Here is an 18,320-nt window from a genome sequence, read left to right as displayed (position 1 = left end):
AAAAGACACTCCGGCCAGTTGCTGAATGTTTACAAAGCAACTTCACCTATTTATCTGTATGTCTTTTGATAGAACATGTCAACAAGGGTACCTTAAAATACTTTATATAATACACAACAGCCTAAAACAAACAGCTTCCAGAAAATGTTAATGACGTATATTTTTTTTCTGCAACGGAAATAACCTTTTCAGGATCAGGAAAGTATCAGGGAAAAGCAGAGGATGCATTGTTGCTGTGGTTGTCCTGGTGATGAGCCTGACCCACACAAATTCTGTGCAAAGTATAGGTCAAAGGTTACTGCTGGCTAGAGGGTCAGAAGGTTAGTGAGCACTGTATTTTAGGACAGTGAGAAAAAAGCAGGGTGCCTGTGTGTGAATAGAGTTGTGTGTTAGAAACAGAATGATCGAAAGCCACAAAGAACCATGTGAACTCTTGTGTCCCTAACAACTGAAATCCCTCTTTGAGGAACTCTGCAGTCAAATAGATGCCCATTGTGAGCACCACAAACAGGCTCATGAGAGCACATTTAGGGTGATCTGAAAATAAAGAATAGTCAGGAACTATAAGGCATCTTAGAATTGCAGTTTAGGAGTCAAGGCTGTGTAAATGCATTCTACATTTATTAGATTTAATACATTTTGAAAGATTTGTATCAGAGAAAGAAGGAAAAAAGAAAGTAATGGTTAAGGTTTGAGCTGAAAACAAAGAAATTTGTGAAATAAAACATAACGTTTCTGTGGATTCAGTTAGATTTAATACGAGGCTCTTTGTACTAGATAGCAGCATTTAAAAAACAAATTGGAGATGCCGGGGATTGAACCCGGGGCCTCATACATGCAAAGCATGCGCTCTACCACTGAGCTACATCCCCTTCCGTAACGTGCTCCTACATAGTCTCTTACAGCAGTCCTAGATTAACAAACCTAGTCTACTATCAGTTAATTTGGCTATCTTGTTTACGTGTTGGCCACTTCCGTATAAACTGAAGTTACCTAACTAGCTAGACTGCAGTCCCACAACCCACTTGCTTCTGTATTTTGAAATTCTTCCTAGTAAAGATTGGTTACGTTAATTTAGCTAGCATTAGCCACATCCACTTTCAATTTCGTTTTCCACACATTGTCGATCATTCTCTTGCTTAGATAGCAAGACCTTCCCTCTTGACCAGCAATTAAGTCTATTTTAAGATAGTTAGCTAGAAATCTTAACATGCTAGCTATGATTATTCTGATTGTTAGTCTAGGTTAGCTTTAGTTCTTAAGACAAGATGCGAAATAAACTTAGCTAAGTTAGCTAGCTATCGTTTAAGCAGTATCATCTCAATGGTTAGCTAGCTAGCTAACAACTGGCAACGCAAATTGTGGTAATGGATATTATTTCACTCAGCTCTGGTAGCGATGAGGACTCTGATGTAGAATTTGTTGGAAGTTATAATGACGACAAAGAAGATGCAACCCCATTTATTAGAGCTGAACTGCTCGCCGTTACACCTGTAAGTTAAGCTTGGTTTTGGCAAACTATGCTATATAGCTATCGCATATTAGTTAAAACGTTCATTGAGTTCAAAACATAGAGAGCATTAAAGCTAACTAGTCTAATGAGTGTTTGTGCAATTTCTATCATAGCTATCTAAAATATCGTAGTCCTAGCCAACTGGTCTAGCTGATGTACAGAAATGTATCTTAGCTTAGGTAACTTTCGCCTAAGCACAGGTATCGCTAATTAACTGCTTTACTCGGTTTATTCTTTCCATTGTCATGTACTCTTTTGATTGAGCTAGTTACGTTTATCTAGCTATGTTGCTGGTCTTGAAGTTACAATATATACTTCAAAACATCATATACGGTTCGTCAACGACTTTGGTCAAACTTTATAAGCAGCTATAGTTAGCTAACCACTGGCTAACCTAATTAGCGTTAGGTTAGCTATGTAGCTAGCTAACTTCATAAACAAAGACACGCGTGTAACACATATTTGCATCTGCTATTCCAGAACGTGAAGTAGCTAAGATAAGAATGCTAGCTAGGTTAGTGAAATAAGCGGAAGAGAGTAATGTATAATATATTAATAATACAGTGTATATATATGAATAAATTAATATATTATATTATATTATATTATATATAGAAAATAGTGTAGATTATTCCCTGCGGTAACGTACAGTTACTAATTTTAACAACTGAGAGGACACATTTACTTACAAATAAGTCAGCTAGCTACATAACTATCATGTAGTGGTTAGAGTATAGATTAGTTTTGTTACTATACCTTACTTATTTATTATTCATTGTTAATCTGTTGCTAGAGTAAATAAGATGCAGAAATGTACCTTAACCTAGCTAATGCTAGCAGAATCTAATAAAATCAGTTACCCTTTACTTGGTCTGATTATGTTAAATTCTACAAATGAACTCTGTCAGTTTTACATCTGTGTTCCTGTTTATTTCAGGTTCTTATTGATATCACAGCACACCGGCTTGCCACTGTGAAGCACAGGCACCCGCGAAGACCAAGAAAAAGACTAAGCTCCACTGAAGATGTCATAGATCTAAATAATGACAGTTTTTCCACAAACTTTTCTAATTCTGATTCACAGCTTCAAATAATGACACCGGATGATCTACCAAGAGAGGTAGAAAATCGGTGTGTGGAATCATCTGTTAGTACTGTAACAAAGTCCTGTGGAAAAATTCTGCATTTGTCATATACCAAAAACCTTGAAAAGGATGTGATTTGCTTGGACTCTCACGATGAGGATGGTGGTCAATCTCCTCTCTCAGTGTCATCTGTACAAGAAACGTCTTCTATAGATAAGCATGATGCAGTTCCCTTACATTTAGAGGAAACAAGTATTCAAAAGTCAGTAAACATTTGTCTTGAAAAACCATGTCTTTTAAACCCATGTACTTCTGACCAGTTGGACACTGAAACTGAGGTGCCAGAACAATCAAACACTTTTGATATTTCACATAACCGTCCATTATCATCTAAATCCACACCCACAGAGAAGCTAGAGCACAAAACGGGTATGGAGCAAGTAGAGAACACTAATTACTCATACCAGAAATCCTCATCAGCAGATGATAGCAGTGCAGAACTAGACAGAGAACACAATAAAAATGTGGAATCTCCGCAAAACCAGCTTGACAAAGACAATTCTCATTTTAGCCTGGACAGTCCATACTATTGTCCAAGCGAAATAGATGCTGTTATTTTTTCAGATGAATCCATTATGGAAGATAATAAGTGCCAGCTGTACACAGCATCTGGCTTCTCGGACTACCTCTCTGGTATCCATTGGGCAGAATCACGACCCAATGCAGTTGAGGAAACAGCGGGTCTGCATGAAAAAGAGCACACACACAAGTTACCTTCCCCTCAAGCTCACTCACCCCTCTCCCTGGAGACATTACAAAGCTTAAGTGGACTTTCTCCCATTTGCAGTCTGTCCTGTGGACAGGACCAGCCTGCCAGCCCTACATCCACAGAAATCCTTGCTGGTGACTCTCCAGACACAGTAACCAACTTGCCTGATCTGGTCATGGAGAGTCCACCCAGCAGTCCTCTACAAGCTTGCAGCTGTAGCCTCCCCTCCAATCCTCCAGCACATTTGCCCTTCCCTTCACAAACAGCATTGTCAGGTAGTAAAAACTCTGGTCTAGTTTCGGCACAACGCCCTCCTCATAGCCAGTGGATAAGATGTGACGTGGAGGATACAAAAGCTATTGTTGCTTCTGATCTTTTTGAGCCCTCCACACAAACCAGACAGCATGTTTCTCTGGTGCAGTTTAAAAAGCTGAAACACCTGATTGGGAAAGGATTTCAAGATGTGGTAAAGATTTCTATTGGTCTCTCTCTTTAACGTCACAGGGACTGTAAATCTGTGATTGTATTCTAGGTTATGTTAATGTTGATTTTGTGGTATTAATAATTTATGATTTTCTAGTCAGTAAATGTACTTTGCTTGAATTTATCCTCCTTTGATGTAAATTTGTTTGTCATAATCTTGGATGAAACTTGCATAAACATTTCACCATGCTGCCACAAGGCCAAAGTCATTCATCACTCTCACACTGAGTCTTGAATCCCAGCGAGTCAAAGCTAACCCAGCAAATTCTTTAGACCAGTATTTTCAATTCAACAATCCAACTGTGCGAATTTCTGTGTGAGGGGCATAGCAGGCTGGAAGTTGGACAGAAAGAGATGTCAGTCATGGGTGGTCATTACAATATTATGTACACACCCCAGCAGTTCTCAGATAGATTTGATACGTTAGCTAATGGAACAGCTTTTAAGCCACGAATTTGCATATTTCTTTTTTTTTTTGTTTTCTTTGTAAAATGTTTGCTATCATGCAGGCAGTTTAAATGTTATACACTGTGTTCCCTGGAATGGTCTGGAGTGCTGTCCCCACTCACTTAAATGCTTTTAAAATGAATGTATTTCACAAATGTTATAAAGAATTGCCACAAAGGTAGCAGTTTATTCTACCACTCACACTCCTCTTTAACTTTGACCAATCGACCTCTTGCCTTTGACAGCCTCAGGGTAATGAGGAAGGTGAAGACTACGGCCCAGCTGAGCCACTGTGCAGACAGAGCATGAGTCTGGTTTGCAGCACGATTGAAGAGAACTACGCAGAGGGCACAGTGCAGCTGCTGTCTGATCTAATACAGCCTCGTTTCTACCCACCACCTTACATCACAGCTAACCTTCTACGAGGAATCCTCTTGGACCCGCAGTGTGCTGATTTTCTGGCCCTCGAGGCCTACAACCTGCTGATGAGGGCACAGAAGTGAGTGGAAATCCACCTTCATGGTGATTAACCATGAATCCCTTTAAGTGCAGATGCACTCATACCAGCCAGTTCTGATTATAAGGACCGAATGTCAAGTATCTGACAATACTGAGTACAAGGTGTTAATTTTTCAGTAAAACCTTTACTGATAAAATGGCCTGATTGAAAGTAATTTAATTATCACCTGTCTTTATTATGTAAGCATTTTCCTTTACTACAACGGAGTATTTTAAGAAATCAATGTAGAAGCATAATCAGAGAAAATGAAAAAAACATTTTGTCCTCATTCAGATATCATCCTGCAGACATACGAACTGTCCCATGGGACTGGGAGTTGTTATCGTCAGTAATGGCTGAACAGGTGGGAACCACATTATACGATCTATTTCAAACACTTGATATTTTTATTATCGTCTTTTTCTGTTAAATGCATGGAGAAGGGTTGCAGTCTTTGGCCTCATGGTTGTTTGTTGTTGGGTGTTTGGAAGAATGCCAGGAAGCTGCCCTGGGAGGTTCGCTGCCTCTTCATGCACTACGTGCTGCAGGTATTGGAGGATGACTTTCAGTTCAAGCTGCCCTTGCGTCTGCTAAACCACTCTATTGTTAAAGCAGTGCTCTCCTGTGATGAGAAGTTCAGACACGTCAGGTGAGGCACAGTGTCGTAAGTGAAAGGAAGCAATGGTCACTTATATACAGTATATTGCAATTTACTGTGCAGCTCGTGCTTATGTGCAACTCCAGCGGTGTGACTTTTTCCCTCTTAGGGATGTCATCAACTGGTTATTAGATGGAGCCAAGCAGTCGTTCTGTAATTCAGAGGATGAAGATATGCCAAACAAGGAACAGAACTACTGTTTTAAGTAAGTTTATTGACATCAGTGAATTTCACCTTTGTCATAAGAGCTATGTGGCATAACCTACCTGATAGTGAGAAGTGATAAATAAATTTGCTGTTGCAATGTTTAGACTTTCCATAAAAAACATCAGGTTTGCCTTCACAAACTCTCTATTAGTTAAGCCTTAAAATAATGTAGTATGTGAATTTCACTTACAGTACACTATTGGCTTTGGGAATAAACATACACCACAGTGTTTAATATCACTTTTATTTTCTTCACAGGATGTTGCTGTTTCTCCAGAGGATGTTGTTATTAGCCATGGAGGTAGACCGCACACCTACCTGCAGCTCAAATAAGATATCTCAGGAGCTGTTTAACAGCCTCATGACCACAACCCCATGTAGGCAGCTCAGGTGAGACTCAATACACCCCATCAGTTGCCATGTCAATTTTGTGTTAGACATTCTCCAGTCTTTTCATGACTGGCCAGTTTCTGACCACAGGGTCACTGCTGGTTGTATATATTTGGGTGGCAGACATTTCTCAGCCTGGTTGTGGTATTGACATGTCTGTATGATACACTGAAACCTTTCCAATACCATGGCAATGTCACTGTTGCGCTGAAGAAAATGATCTACAACCTAAAAAAATGTCTGGTCATCAGTGGTCCTATGGTCAGAAACAGACCCGTGATCAGAGTTGGGTATTAAGAGAATACAGGGAAATGTGTTGCGTAATGAGGACAGAAAAATACAGTAACTATATTGCATTACAGAAAAAGGAAATAATTATATTACTGCTACATTTTAAAAATATGGTAAGGATCTAATTACTGCCCTTTTTAAATTTCATATGACATTTTATTTGTTAAGTAAAAGTTATCTTGATACATTTTCTTTTGTGTTAATTGATGGTAAATTGCAGCTTAGGCTAGTGGAGGTCAAACAGCCAGTCACTGATCCTGAATTTTTCTTATGTTATATCTCGCAATTGTTATCAGGTGATAATCTCCTGTTGACACTCTAGCTATAAGGTGTCAGAGTGATGAACTCGGATTAGGATCCAGTTTTCAAGATATGACAATTGTATAAACCAAGAAAGTAATGGTCACTTAAATACAGTGTATTGCAATTTATTGTACAGTTTATGCTTATATACCTTAAATCCATCAGTGTCTTTGGGGAAAAAAAATTAAATGAAACACTTCTATATGATTTCGCGGAAGAGTGTTTTTAATGTGTATATTCTAGCCAGGTATATTACAACCACAAGTTCGATATGACTGATTCCAAAACATTCCATACCTATTCTATACACTGGTGGAGCCAATTTGACAGGAGTGTAGAGATTAAGCATTTTGTAGTCTGCACAGAGAAAATACAGGTGCTTGTGAATCAGAATGACTTTATTCTGCTAAGTATGTGTATACACATACAATGAATTTGCCTTGGTGAGTGCCCACATGTATGATATAACCTACTAAAACAACTGGACAGCACATATACTACCACAATGGCCATACTGCCTGGTACTGGTGTTCTGAAACTCTTTGGCAATTAAACGTAATGCAAAGGTAATGGAAAATCTTTAGATTATATTACTTTAATTCAGTAAACATTTGGATTAGGTTATACATTTTAATAAGTAATCAGTAACCTGTAACAATAAATTTTTACACTGTGTGTGTGTGTGTGTGTGCGCGTTAGACTGTTGTTGTTAAACACTCTAGAGAGCAGTCTTCTGAAGTGTAAGATGCTAGAGCTGTTATTGGATGAGGCCTGCTGTAAAAAGAGACCACTGCCCATGTCCTTCAAACTACTGCTACACTTCTTGAAGACCTCCACGCTGGCACTAGACCCGTCGGTGAGACTGCAAGGCCATGCTGATTTCAGGGCATCGCTGTCACTTTTTCAATTTGTTTTTGTTCTTTGATTGAAATCGTGAATGGATGTTATAAACTACATGACTGTTTGAAATGCACTGGACTTAAGTTGTGTTCAGCACTGTTTTTTTTTTTTTTTAAACACCAGGATGGTATAGAGAGATGGAGAAGGTGGGATGAACTTCTGAAGCTTGTGTGGATGCTGATGCTTAGCTATGAAGAAGTGATGACAGGTGAAAAACTGCATGTGACCACTCTCTTAAAAATCGTGTGGGTTGTCTTTAGACTTCTGGGTTCACTTAACCTATTATCACTCTGGCATAAACTACATATTTGAACAATAACAAGGTATTGTTTTTTAATTTGACCTACACCGTTATCTACCTTTGCTAGGTCACCTCCGTTACTCAATTACAGACCGGGAGTCCTCGACTCGACGTCCTATGTGGACCCAGAACGACACGGTTACCCAAGCAACAGTGCAGGAGGCAGCTGAGGTCTTCTTATCTCGCGCAGTAGAGGACCTTGGTCATGTTGTTCCCCCACAAATACAAGAGTCATTATCCCAGCTACAGGAACACTTACTAAGTATCAGTTTACATTAATGGTCCAAAAATGATACTTTTTGAAAATTATATTAAAATGTGTGTGTGTGTGTATTATGTATGTGTGTGTGTGTGTGTGTGTGTGTGTGTGTGTGTGTGTGTATGTATATATATATATATATATATATATATATATATATATATATATATATTTTACTGCATGTGTGTTTTCGAATTTATTTATTTATTTTGATAGACTGAAGATTGACCAAGGTTTATGCAAATCTGAAGATTGTGCAGTGAGTGGGATTTTTATGTTTGGAAATAAACTAACTGGAGAATTCCTACCACTCAATCACAAATTGTTAATCTAAACAGCACATTGAATTTAAAATGAATACACAATTATCAAAGGTCCAACTTGGGTATCCCTTACCATAGTACATTTACTTCGTTATAGTTGTGGAAAACATACAATATGCAACTTGTTTGCCACATGAGTTTAATAGTTCTCAGGCCAACTTGCAGCTCACAGGGTATTTTGCACACAACTTGAAACCTTTATTTAGCAATGCCCCCCCGCCGCTTATGGTGGGGAATAAGGTCACGACTTTAGTTTTAATTTAGATTTTCAGTGCAAAAGCCTTCACACTAGTTTGATAACATTTGTAATGACTTGCGTACCTTGAAAGCTGAAGTTGTATGAGCAAAAAGGGCGTAAGTATTGAAAAATACTTGAACACAAATATTTATTTAAGCAGTAAAAATTTTGCCAGAAAATGATATATCAATAGCTTCAAATGCTACAGAATGATTATGGCACACCCAGACAATTCAGCTCAATTAAAACAAGCTTCCTTCATGTCCCCAGTGCCATGTAGGCAGTTAACAATACCGAAACGCATAGCACCTCCGCTATGTTTGTTTGCTTACCGTAACATTAATTCAGTATCTGAAACTAGTGAACTTAAACTCAAATAGGACACAAAAGTGACTTCATGGGTTGGTATGCTTTTTAAAGGTAAATGAAGAAAACATTCGCTACTATTTATAATTTATCAATAACTTGCATAGGCTAGACATTACAGGCTATTGTTTTGCTAGCAAGCTAGTACCGGTTCTTTCATGTCCTAACGGGATTAAGCAATTTAAGATCACTTATTACTGGACAACAAATATACACACGATCACGAACAGAATAAACTGTCTCGCTGACTAATCGAGTGAATATTTTTGATTATCCAAAAACGAGCTCTCCAGAAAGCTAGCTTGCTAACGCTAGCATGTTCGCTATGTCTAGCTCGATACGCATCGTTTACACAGGCTAGGTTAACTCACTTTACAGCTGGCCAACTAGCTACTTACCAAAGGCCAAATTTATATTTTGATAAATTAAATAGGTCAGTTCCGAAAGTAACAGCACAAGGTGGACTTAATAAACACAATAGCACATTCTACTAAAACTGGTATCCCATTCGTTCAGAAATGTCAGCCAACGTATTTGTTTCCTTAGGAAGTTGCAGATTATTAGCTCGCAGGTTTCATACATAATAATGTATAGATATCTGGGTTAGCTTGCTAGCTAAATTAGGTAAACAACTGATGGTGTCCGGAGTCAGTTGCACTGTCCATTTTGCTGGCTAGCTAGATTACTTCAAGGGTGGCTTTTTTTTGTTTAAGAAACGCTAGCTACTGAATATGTCTGTCTCTTGTAACAGCTAGCCTGTTGCTGAGAGGTGCAAGTTTGAACTGCTGTCTTATCTAGCTGGGTAAACAGCTGGCTAACATCATCACTTGCTATCCATTTACATCCAGTTACCTTGTAGCAACTAGTAGTTATCTAGCGTTAGCTAACAAGGCATCGAAGAAAACCTTGCAAAGATAGTAAGGTATTCTGATTCCTTGGACGTTCCTCAGATTAGTTAGTAAAATGTAAGGAGACAAATTGAAAGTGTATTGGCAGCCACTAGCCAATATTAGACAAACGGGCCTGCATGTAAACAGTTAGCTAGCTAGATAGCTAACCTAGCTAGCTAATTGGATAAAATCATTTTCCATAACCGCTAGTACACTCTGACTGCCCATGACCCAGTCACATAGTTACTACAGAGATAAAGGAAAGACTAGTTCATATGAGATGTTACGTGATTTTTAAAACTTTAGAGTAAACAAATGATTTTGTCTTGCAGTGGCCTAGGGATGCCCAAAGAGAAATATGAGCCGCCGGATCCCAGGCGAATGTACACTATAATGTCCAGTGAAGAAGCTGCAAGCGGGAAAAAATCATACTGGGCTGAGCTTGAAATAAATGGTGAGAGGTTAACATGTTTGTTTGTTCAGCCTGCTGGGAGTATGGTACGTCTGTCTGGGCCTGTTCCTTTAATCCATATAAATTGTTCTTTTTGTTTCTTAGACCATACCTTGTGGGAGCAGGCCTTGTTTATTAAATCTGTCGTTTCAGTAATTTTTTTCCCCATCCTCTTGTGTCTTATGCCTTAGGTAAAGTGCGGAGTCTTAGCTCAGCCCTGTGGTCACTCACTCACCTCACCGCTTTGCATCTCAGTGACAACTCGCTGTCACGCGTCCCACCTGACATTGCCAAGCTACACAACCTTGTGTATTTGGACCTGTCATCCAATAAGATCAGGAGTCTGCCAGCAGAACTTGGCAATATGGTGTCTCTCAGGTGAGATGGTCAGCAGGAGGAATGCATCACAACCTTTAGCAATTATGTGACTGCTGCCATGTGACTTTGTCATGAAAAAGGGGGTTTCATTGTGAATTTTGCATGTTTTTGTATCAATAGATTTTGAGATGTTTAAGTGTGATGGTCATAAAGTTTCATAAACAAAATACCCCAAAGAAATCAGAAATTCTCAATGATCCACCCAAATGATAGAAAGTCACACTGATCTTTTATATAAATATCTTGTAATTCATAGCAGTTTTCCATAAAATTAAGAACCAGCGTGAATTAGTAGTTTCGGTATAACAGCTGTAAGTGGATGGCTTGTCCTAATATGAGTATTTCTCTGCATCCTCCACAGGGAACTGCTTTTAAATAACAACCAGTTGCGGGTTCTGCCATTTGAATTGGGGAAACTGTTTCAGTTGCAGACACTGGGGCTAAAAGGTAAGTGCCTAAATACCCCATTATGTTTTGAAAGACCGATTAGGAGTAAAGCGCATAATTTTGGTTCCTATTCCCACAGGAAATCCACTTGCACAAGATCTCATGAGCCTCTACCAGGAACCAGATGGCACTCGACGGCTGCTGAGCTACCTTTTAGACAATCTTGCCGGTGCTATCAAACGCAGTGGGTTTCTCACGTTTCCTCATGTATGCTGCATTGTTTGTCCTGAAGCATTTTGCATTTATGCAAATCCATCCTGAGCCACATCTGCCAGCTTTTCCATTTAATTGTTTGTTTACTTACTTTCTTCATCCAAATAGGATCACTGAATTGGTGTGAATCGGTGTTTTTGTTTGTTGTTTTTTGTTTGCTTTGCAAGAATAAAATCTCAAATACACTTAAATGAGCTAAGTAGTTATTGGAAAGTTAACAGTACATTTTAGTCAGATTTATTGACTTCTCCTTCTTGTTCAGTGCCAGCAGAACAGCCCCCGTCCAGGTCATGGATTGTACTGCAGGAGCCTGACAGAGCCGGGCCTTCAGGTTATCATTACTCAACTACACTTCTGTGTGCTCTGTTCACTTGCCTACAGACTGTTTACATTAGCTCCATTTGTTGATTTTGCATATTTGGGGCCTGTGGTAAAATCCTCTGTGAACTGGTGGATTAGTGCATGTTATTTACTTGCTGTCTTTCCTCCCCTACCTCATGCAGCCCTCTTCTCAGTAATGTGCTACAATGTGCTGTGTGCTAAGTATGCTACGCGTCAGCTCTATGGCTACTGCCCACCATGGGCCCTGAGCTGGGAGTACAGGAAAAAGGCCATTATGCAGGAGATTCTTAGCTGCAATGCTGACATCATCAGCCTACAGGTACCTACACAAGATTCCTGACAAAGGATAATGTTGAGTTCTCATAGATGTAGAAAATCAGATTTTTTGTGTCACTGGTAACAGGACGAGTGTTCTGGCTCTTTCAAGATTTCATATATAAATGGTGTTTTTATTTAGATCTGTTTTTTTTTTTTGCACAATAATTATCTTGGTATGCTTGTTGAACCATGTAAGGGAACAGACTTGCTGAGAAACTGAAGAACTAAAATGTCTCTTTGGTCAAACATAAGTAATTGTCCTGTAATAACCCTGTTGAATTCTTTTGTATAGGAAGTGGAGATGGAGCAGTATTACAGCTACTTCCTGGTAGAACTGAAAGGACAGGGATATGATGGATTTTTTAGCCCGAAATCCCGAGCCAGAACCATGTCTGAATCGGACAGGAAACACGTGGATGGATGTGCAATATTCTACAAGACTGAAAAGTGGGTACCGCTGACCTCACAGTTGCATTTTCCATATGGTCCTGTTTATAGTAACAACTTTATATAAGCTAATATTAACACACCAGGCTCAGAGAGTAATGTTTAGCAGGGTGCTCTGTGATATAAAGCTGACTTCAACTGTTTTTGTGATGTAGCAGAAGTGTTAACCTGAGCCTGTCCTTCTAGGTTCAGCGTAGTGCAGAAACACACAGTGGAGTTCAACCAGTTAGCCATGGCCAACTCGGAGGGCTCTGAGCTCATGCTCAACAGGGTTATGACCAAGGACAACATTGGCGTGGCTGTGCTACTGGAATTTCGCAGGGAAGTGATGGAGATGACATGTGAGTGATGAAATAGCCTGTCAAATGAATACCTCCATCAGATACTTGGCACACATGTTTACAAAAAATGCCTTGTTTACATAATGAAGGCATTTGTGTGTTTATTTTTGCTGTTGGTCTCTGGGTAACTGTAGTATTTCTGAAGGCAGGAAAAGCAGCATGCCCTCTCATCTGCAACCAGCAGCACTGTTGTTGCTATGAAATCTCTTACCATGGCTTTTTGGCTTTTTTTTATTTTTTTTGCATGTGTAGCAAGTAAGATTTTCCATGGCATGGATAAACAGCTTCTCCTAGTGGCCAATGCTCATATGCACTGGGACCCGGAGTTCTCAGATGTGAAACTGGTGCAGACCATGATGTTCCTGTCGGAGGTGAAGAACATCTTGGATAAGGCCTCGCGCAGCCTCAAAGTCCCTCCCCTTTCTGGGGACAGCAGCACCATTCCTCTGGTGCTCTGTGCCGATCTCAACTCACTGCCGGATTCAGGTTGGCTTTCTTCAGCTGAATTCTTAACCTCCTATACTGTGAATAATGATAAAAATGTGGTGACTATTTAGCATAATGGTTAATTTGAGCTAGTGTGCCGGTGCTGGCTTATATTTACTCTCAAGTGCGTTTGTGTGAAGTGCTCTTTAACCAGGACTCATAGATGCACTGTGGCAAGCACTGCTTGTGGTTGATATAAATGATTGTAAGTTTTTCCCCGGGAGTAGAGAGTAAATGCTGTCTTCTGAAGCAGTGTCTGAGTGTGGAGAGAAATGTGTAAAGATTGTTGTTGTGAGTTTTAACATGTTGTCAAACAAGCTGTCATAGCCAGGCCTCCTGAAATCGTTACTTTAACTGCCTGCACGCAGAACTTAATTAGCACCACATCCTTGACTGGCAGACTGAAATAGTGAGCTTCTTTCATTTCATAGGGATTTCAACAAGCGCAAATTGGACTGATTCTATATGCTTTCCTCAGATGTGAATTTCAAAAGCATGTCTGGCTTCTAGGTCAGTTGGAGCAGATGTTGCTCAAACAGTAAAGTAAAACAACAGAGCTCTGCATCTTTGAGACAAATGACTGTTTTCTGAGGAAGCAGGCACTGTTTGTCAGCATTGCGGTTGACACAGGAGGGCTCAGGCTGAGCCAAGGTGCGAGTTGACGTGGCACTCTGTTCGCAGGCGTGGTGGAGTTCCTGAGCACAGGTGGTGTAGACTGCACACACAAGGACTTCAAAGAGCTGCGCTATAGTGAGAGCCTGACCAACTTCAACTGCAACGGCAAGAACGGCGTGCCCAGTGGTCGCATCACGCACGCCTTCAAGCTGAAGAGCGCCTACTGCAGTGGACTCATGCCTTACACCCACTACACATTGGACTTCAAGGTCAGAACCAACAGCTCTCTGCAGCTCAGAGAGTTTTTCCCTCTTCTGTTGTTTTTTGGATGGGCCTTACAGAATAGGGAAATTAAACTGCTTCTCTGTATATTATAGTAATAATAGAGTGGAATCAAGTGCTTTGTCCTGGTAATATGAAGTTTCATAAAAATTGCAGTATGACATTTGTCATGTCTTATAGGAGTCAACAGCTGAAAATGTAGCAATGGTCACATGGCACACACTGTAGTCATATGGATAAATGGTTTTGTTTATATCCTAATGATGCAAAAAAAAGTCCTTTGCTTAAACATTTGTTTGCACTCCATGATGAGTACCATCATCCTTGTTGTTGTATATTGCCTGGTGTTTTCTGTTGCATAAATAGATTAATAATGTGCTTTGTTTGCGTAAACATGGTTGCTTAATGTACCCCAGAGCATAATTTCCTCTTCAGCAAATGAATCACTGTGGTCATTTTTGACTTCCCTTTTGTGCAGGGTGTCATCGATTACATTTTCTACTCTGAGCCACAGCTCAAAGTGTTGGGGGTCTTGGGGCCACTGGATCCTGACTGGATGTTAGAGAACAACATCACTGGCTGCCCACATCCTCACATCCCCTCCGATCACTTCTCTTTGTTTGCACAACTGGAGCTGGTCCTGCCTCACATTCCCGCTGTCAATGGAGTCCATCTGCCTGGACGCAGGTAGTGAGACTGTCCTGCCACCGGGGGACAATGCAGAATCCCCACCGCTGACACTTTTTTCTGGAAACTTATTGAAAACGACCGAACCTCTAAACTACACTTTTTTTCGATTATTGTTTTATGTGCATTTTAAATTCTCTTTATCGTGCATTTGCATTCTTTAATCCTGACAGAGCCAAATTTGCTCATAGATGCTGGGAGGACCTGGTTCCTCTTGATGAGTTCAGCTATGTTTTAATGTTGCGCATTGCATGGACTTCTGTTGAACCACTTTATCCCATTTTGGTATTTGGTTGTCATAAAGGCATTAGATGTTCTTAGGAGTTTGTGCTGGGATGCAGAAGCCTGTATGTGTAGGTCACTTACACGTGTCAGGTTTGTGATGTGGTGAGCCAGTGCTTGGCCACACACTGGAGGATGGTTTGGACTAAAGGAAGTTTAGGAGGTCGTAATGCCACCAGATAGTCAGGTCTTCATCAAAAGCCAGCAATGATTTCTCTGAGTATTCAACCAAGTGCATTTATACCTCCTCTTTCCTAAGTCCTGAATGGATTCAAAGACTAGCTTAAAGATGAGTGCAATTACCTGTATGAAATCTGACAAGCAATAGCTCACTCAGCATCTTGAATTTGTGTGGTGGTGGTGGTGTTTTGTTTTGTTTTTTTAATTTATTTTATAGCTATTACCTGATTTTAGTGAAATGCTCATTTTGACTGTAAGATGTCTCTTGGTGTTGCTTACATGGGTGCCAGTCTTGATGTGCTCCAGCCCTGGAAGCTGTAGGAGGGTGGAGAGCTGATCAGCTCGCGTGGTGCTGCGACTCCTGTCTGTTATCTCCATATTAACTCCATAATGGTGCAATATCCCAAACAGCATAATCATGCAAGACATTTGCAGTTAAGAAACTGGCAGAATGTTTTTAAGCTAACGTGAATGTAAAAGACCTCGAATGCACTATTCTTTCGTTCCTTACTTTTTCTTCTTCCCTATCTCCCCACATTACCTGAGAGGGTTCACAAAATAATTGGGTGAATCCCTCACCACTCCCTTTTGCACGTTTTTATTCATGCCCTTGAAACATGTTCTCCTTTTTGCTTTTCTGTGTGATTGACCTATGCACCTGTGTTTGTTTATCTAAAAACAAAATATACACACACACACACAATGGCTGTGACTTCACTGTGGAATCTTCCACCTAGTACAGGGGTTGCATGTAGGTAGAATCACCTAGTTTATGGGAAGGGAAGGCTGGTGGGTAATACGAGAATACTTCAGCCAGAGAGTCTGGATTCAACCAGCATCCGTTCACTGTGTTGGGTGTAGAAGGGGGTACTGTTCCTCTTTTGCAAGCCCAGCATATACATGCTCATACTCTCAAGGTCTGTAGCACTGTCGTTTGTGGCCAGTAGTTTTTTGCCCTGCCATGAATCCCCTTTTATTGTCCTGGTGAGGTTTTCTCTAAGTGTTTTTACAGATGGAGACAATGTATACGCATTTAATCTATACTTGATCCACATGTAAGGAACGTGTTTTTTTTTTTTGTTGTTGTTGTTTTTTTTGTTAGTGTGTGTTTTTTTTTTTGTATCAAAGATAAATTATGATCTGAATTTAAGGAAAAAAAAGATTATATAAGTATGACTGCATTTTTTAATCAAAAGGAATCAAATTTACCAGCTTGTGTAAAAAAAAAAAAAAAAAAAAAATGTGGAGGTTGTATCCAGGTGTCACTGCCGCTCTTTTGCACTCTCCAAGATTATTCCTCTTCAATGTTTTTTGTTTCCCTTGTTTCAATATTGTAACTGCTGTACTGAAGTTAGGCTCTTATCTGTCTGTTAAGTGCTTTTTCCATGCATCCTGCGCTTGTGTTGGGGGTGGGGGGAGCGATTGCTTGCTGGCTTTTTGCTTGACTCTGCCTATTCTGCCCCCTGTAGAAGTGTTGTGCCTGTGTGGGACTTGTTTCTTGCACTATCAGTGAATACCTGTGCAACCTCTCATCCTTTAAAAAATACTGTTAGATATTTTGGGGAAGTTTGTATGTGTGGTTGTTTGTCTCTCTCCCACCCCCCCAGCTTTCTCCTTCTTTATTTTGTGATAGCAATGTCATTATATCACCTGTACACTCGTAACACTTTTTTTCTGAACTACTGCACTGAACTAAGCAAGGAATCAGGTCTGTAATGTCACATGAAAATTTTTATTTTTGTAGTTACGGAATCTGTGCTTGGGCTCTGACACCCCCCCTCTCCCTCTTCTCATATATATTTTTTTAAATTCGGAAACCACTCACTCCTCATTAATCTTTTGTTTAGTTGAAAGCATGTTCTGTAGACCCTTTTCCCTCCCATGTACAATCCCACCTAACTTTATAATCCTGTAATCACTAGTATGGCCATACTCTTCCCTGTGCAGTGCCATGTGCTGCGTTCTTCTATGAAGCTTGGTAGATTAGATTTCCCTCTTGAGATGCTTCCTTTTGTTGAAGTTGGAGAGGGACAGGGCACTTTTTTGTTTGTAGTTTTGTTTCCAGAATTACCTCTGTCTTTCAAAAAAATTGAGTTCAGAGCTTTAGGACCAAAATTCAGACTGTAAACCATGATAATCAATGGCACTTCAAGGTCAGATTTTATGCTTTAGAAGGCTGATGAAATGTGCTGGTTGGCACTTAATGTGATGAGTTTTCTGTATCCCTCCCACATAAAAACTGATTACTAACACCTTTTAGCTTGGATTAGCCTATTTGCACTATGCAGAAATAAATTTTAAATAATTTTTAACAGCAAGGATGAAGCTAAACCAAAACAGTTAAATTGAGATTGGGATTTTCTGTACCCTTTTTTTTTCTTGTACTGTAAATCATACTTTTTTGCCCTGTTTAATGACTGAATTGCTGAAGGTATTGTACAAAAGTAGCTTTTCGTAAATTGTGAATAAATTGTGTATTGCATATTTCCTTTCTACAAAATGAATTGTGAATTCCTTTTCTACCTCCTAAAGATCCAGGGTATACAATGTAGGCCCTCCAATAGTGTCATTAAAGTAAGAGCCCACATTTCAAATGCATGATCACTAAGACCACGTTACCGTGCTTTGGTGAAAAATTCTTAGGTTTCTTGCATATTGCCCTATTAGCATATTAGCTGTGGGATGACCTCCACTCTAAGGTTTCCACTTTTACTCTCATTTTAAATGAATCAACAATGTTTAGACAGATGATAAATTCTGGAATTCTATTTCAGTTTCTTAGGTTTTAAATGGCTATGTTCTCTTGAAGCTGGCATATACTCAGTTCCACAAGGTGGAGTTATGGTACCAGAAAAGACTGAATAAACACAAAAAATGGCATATGGACATGCCGGTTTCCCAGTGGCTCCGAGGAGTGATATTGTTTTCA

General features: G+C 39.8%; 2 protein-coding genes and 1 non-coding gene across 6 annotated transcripts; 2 read left to right on the top strand and 1 right to left on the bottom strand.

Annotated features, from left to right (window-relative positions):
* Nucleotides 1-800: 800 nt before the first annotated feature.
* On the bottom strand, nucleotides 801-872 carry trnaa-ugc. Its single transcript has one exon. It is a non-coding gene; the product is annotated as a tRNA-Ala (tRNA).
* Nucleotides 873-1,003: 131 nt separating this feature from the next.
* Nucleotides 1,004-8,172, top strand: simc1 (SUMO interacting motifs containing 1). 3 transcript variants are annotated; one of them, XM_027016666.2, is made up of 10 exons: nucleotides 1,004-1,493; nucleotides 2,451-3,833; nucleotides 4,543-4,796; nucleotides 5,091-5,160; nucleotides 5,288-5,445; nucleotides 5,564-5,659; nucleotides 5,920-6,051; nucleotides 7,345-7,501; nucleotides 7,669-7,753; nucleotides 7,914-8,172. In XM_027016666.2, exons 1-10 carry the CDS (start codon nucleotides 1,368-1,370, stop codon nucleotides 8,123-8,125), a joined length of 2,673 nt encoding a protein of 890 aa, XP_026872467.2. In that variant the 5' UTR covers nucleotides 1,004-1,367; the 3' UTR covers nucleotides 8,126-8,172. The 3 variants fall into 3 exon arrangements, with proteins under 3 accessions (XP_026872467.2, XP_026872469.2, XP_026872468.2); XM_027016668.2 differs by lacking the exon at nucleotides 1,004-1,493 and having other exon boundaries at nucleotides 2,595-2,644; XM_027016667.2 differs by lacking the exon at nucleotides 1,004-1,493 and having other exon boundaries at nucleotides 2,785-2,860.
* Nucleotides 8,173-8,571: 399 nt separating this feature from the next.
* Nucleotides 8,572-16,503, top strand: cnot6b (CCR4-NOT transcription complex, subunit 6b). 2 transcript variants are annotated; one of them, XM_027016732.2, is made up of 12 exons: nucleotides 8,572-8,782; nucleotides 10,255-10,376; nucleotides 10,565-10,751; nucleotides 11,113-11,198; nucleotides 11,278-11,382; nucleotides 11,674-11,742; nucleotides 11,915-12,072; nucleotides 12,364-12,518; nucleotides 12,705-12,859; nucleotides 13,112-13,345; nucleotides 14,027-14,229; nucleotides 14,721-16,503. In XM_027016732.2, exons 2-12 carry the CDS (start codon nucleotides 10,265-10,267, stop codon nucleotides 14,931-14,933), a joined length of 1,677 nt encoding a protein of 558 aa, XP_026872533.2. In that variant the 5' UTR covers nucleotides 8,572-8,782; nucleotides 10,255-10,264; the 3' UTR covers nucleotides 14,934-16,503. The 2 variants fall into 2 exon arrangements, with proteins under 2 accessions (XP_026872533.2, XP_026872532.2); XM_027016731.2 differs by lacking the exon at nucleotides 8,572-8,782 and adding an exon at nucleotides 8,807-9,086.
* The last annotated feature ends 1,817 nt before the right edge of the window (nucleotides 16,504-18,320 follow it).

This window comes from Electrophorus electricus, chromosome 12 (assembly GCF_013358815.1).
Source record: "Electrophorus electricus isolate fEleEle1 chromosome 12, fEleEle1.pri, whole genome shotgun sequence".
NCBI lineage: Eukaryota > Metazoa > Chordata > Actinopteri > Gymnotiformes > Gymnotidae > Electrophorus > Electrophorus electricus.
This window is presented reverse-complemented; position numbering and strand designations above follow the sequence as displayed.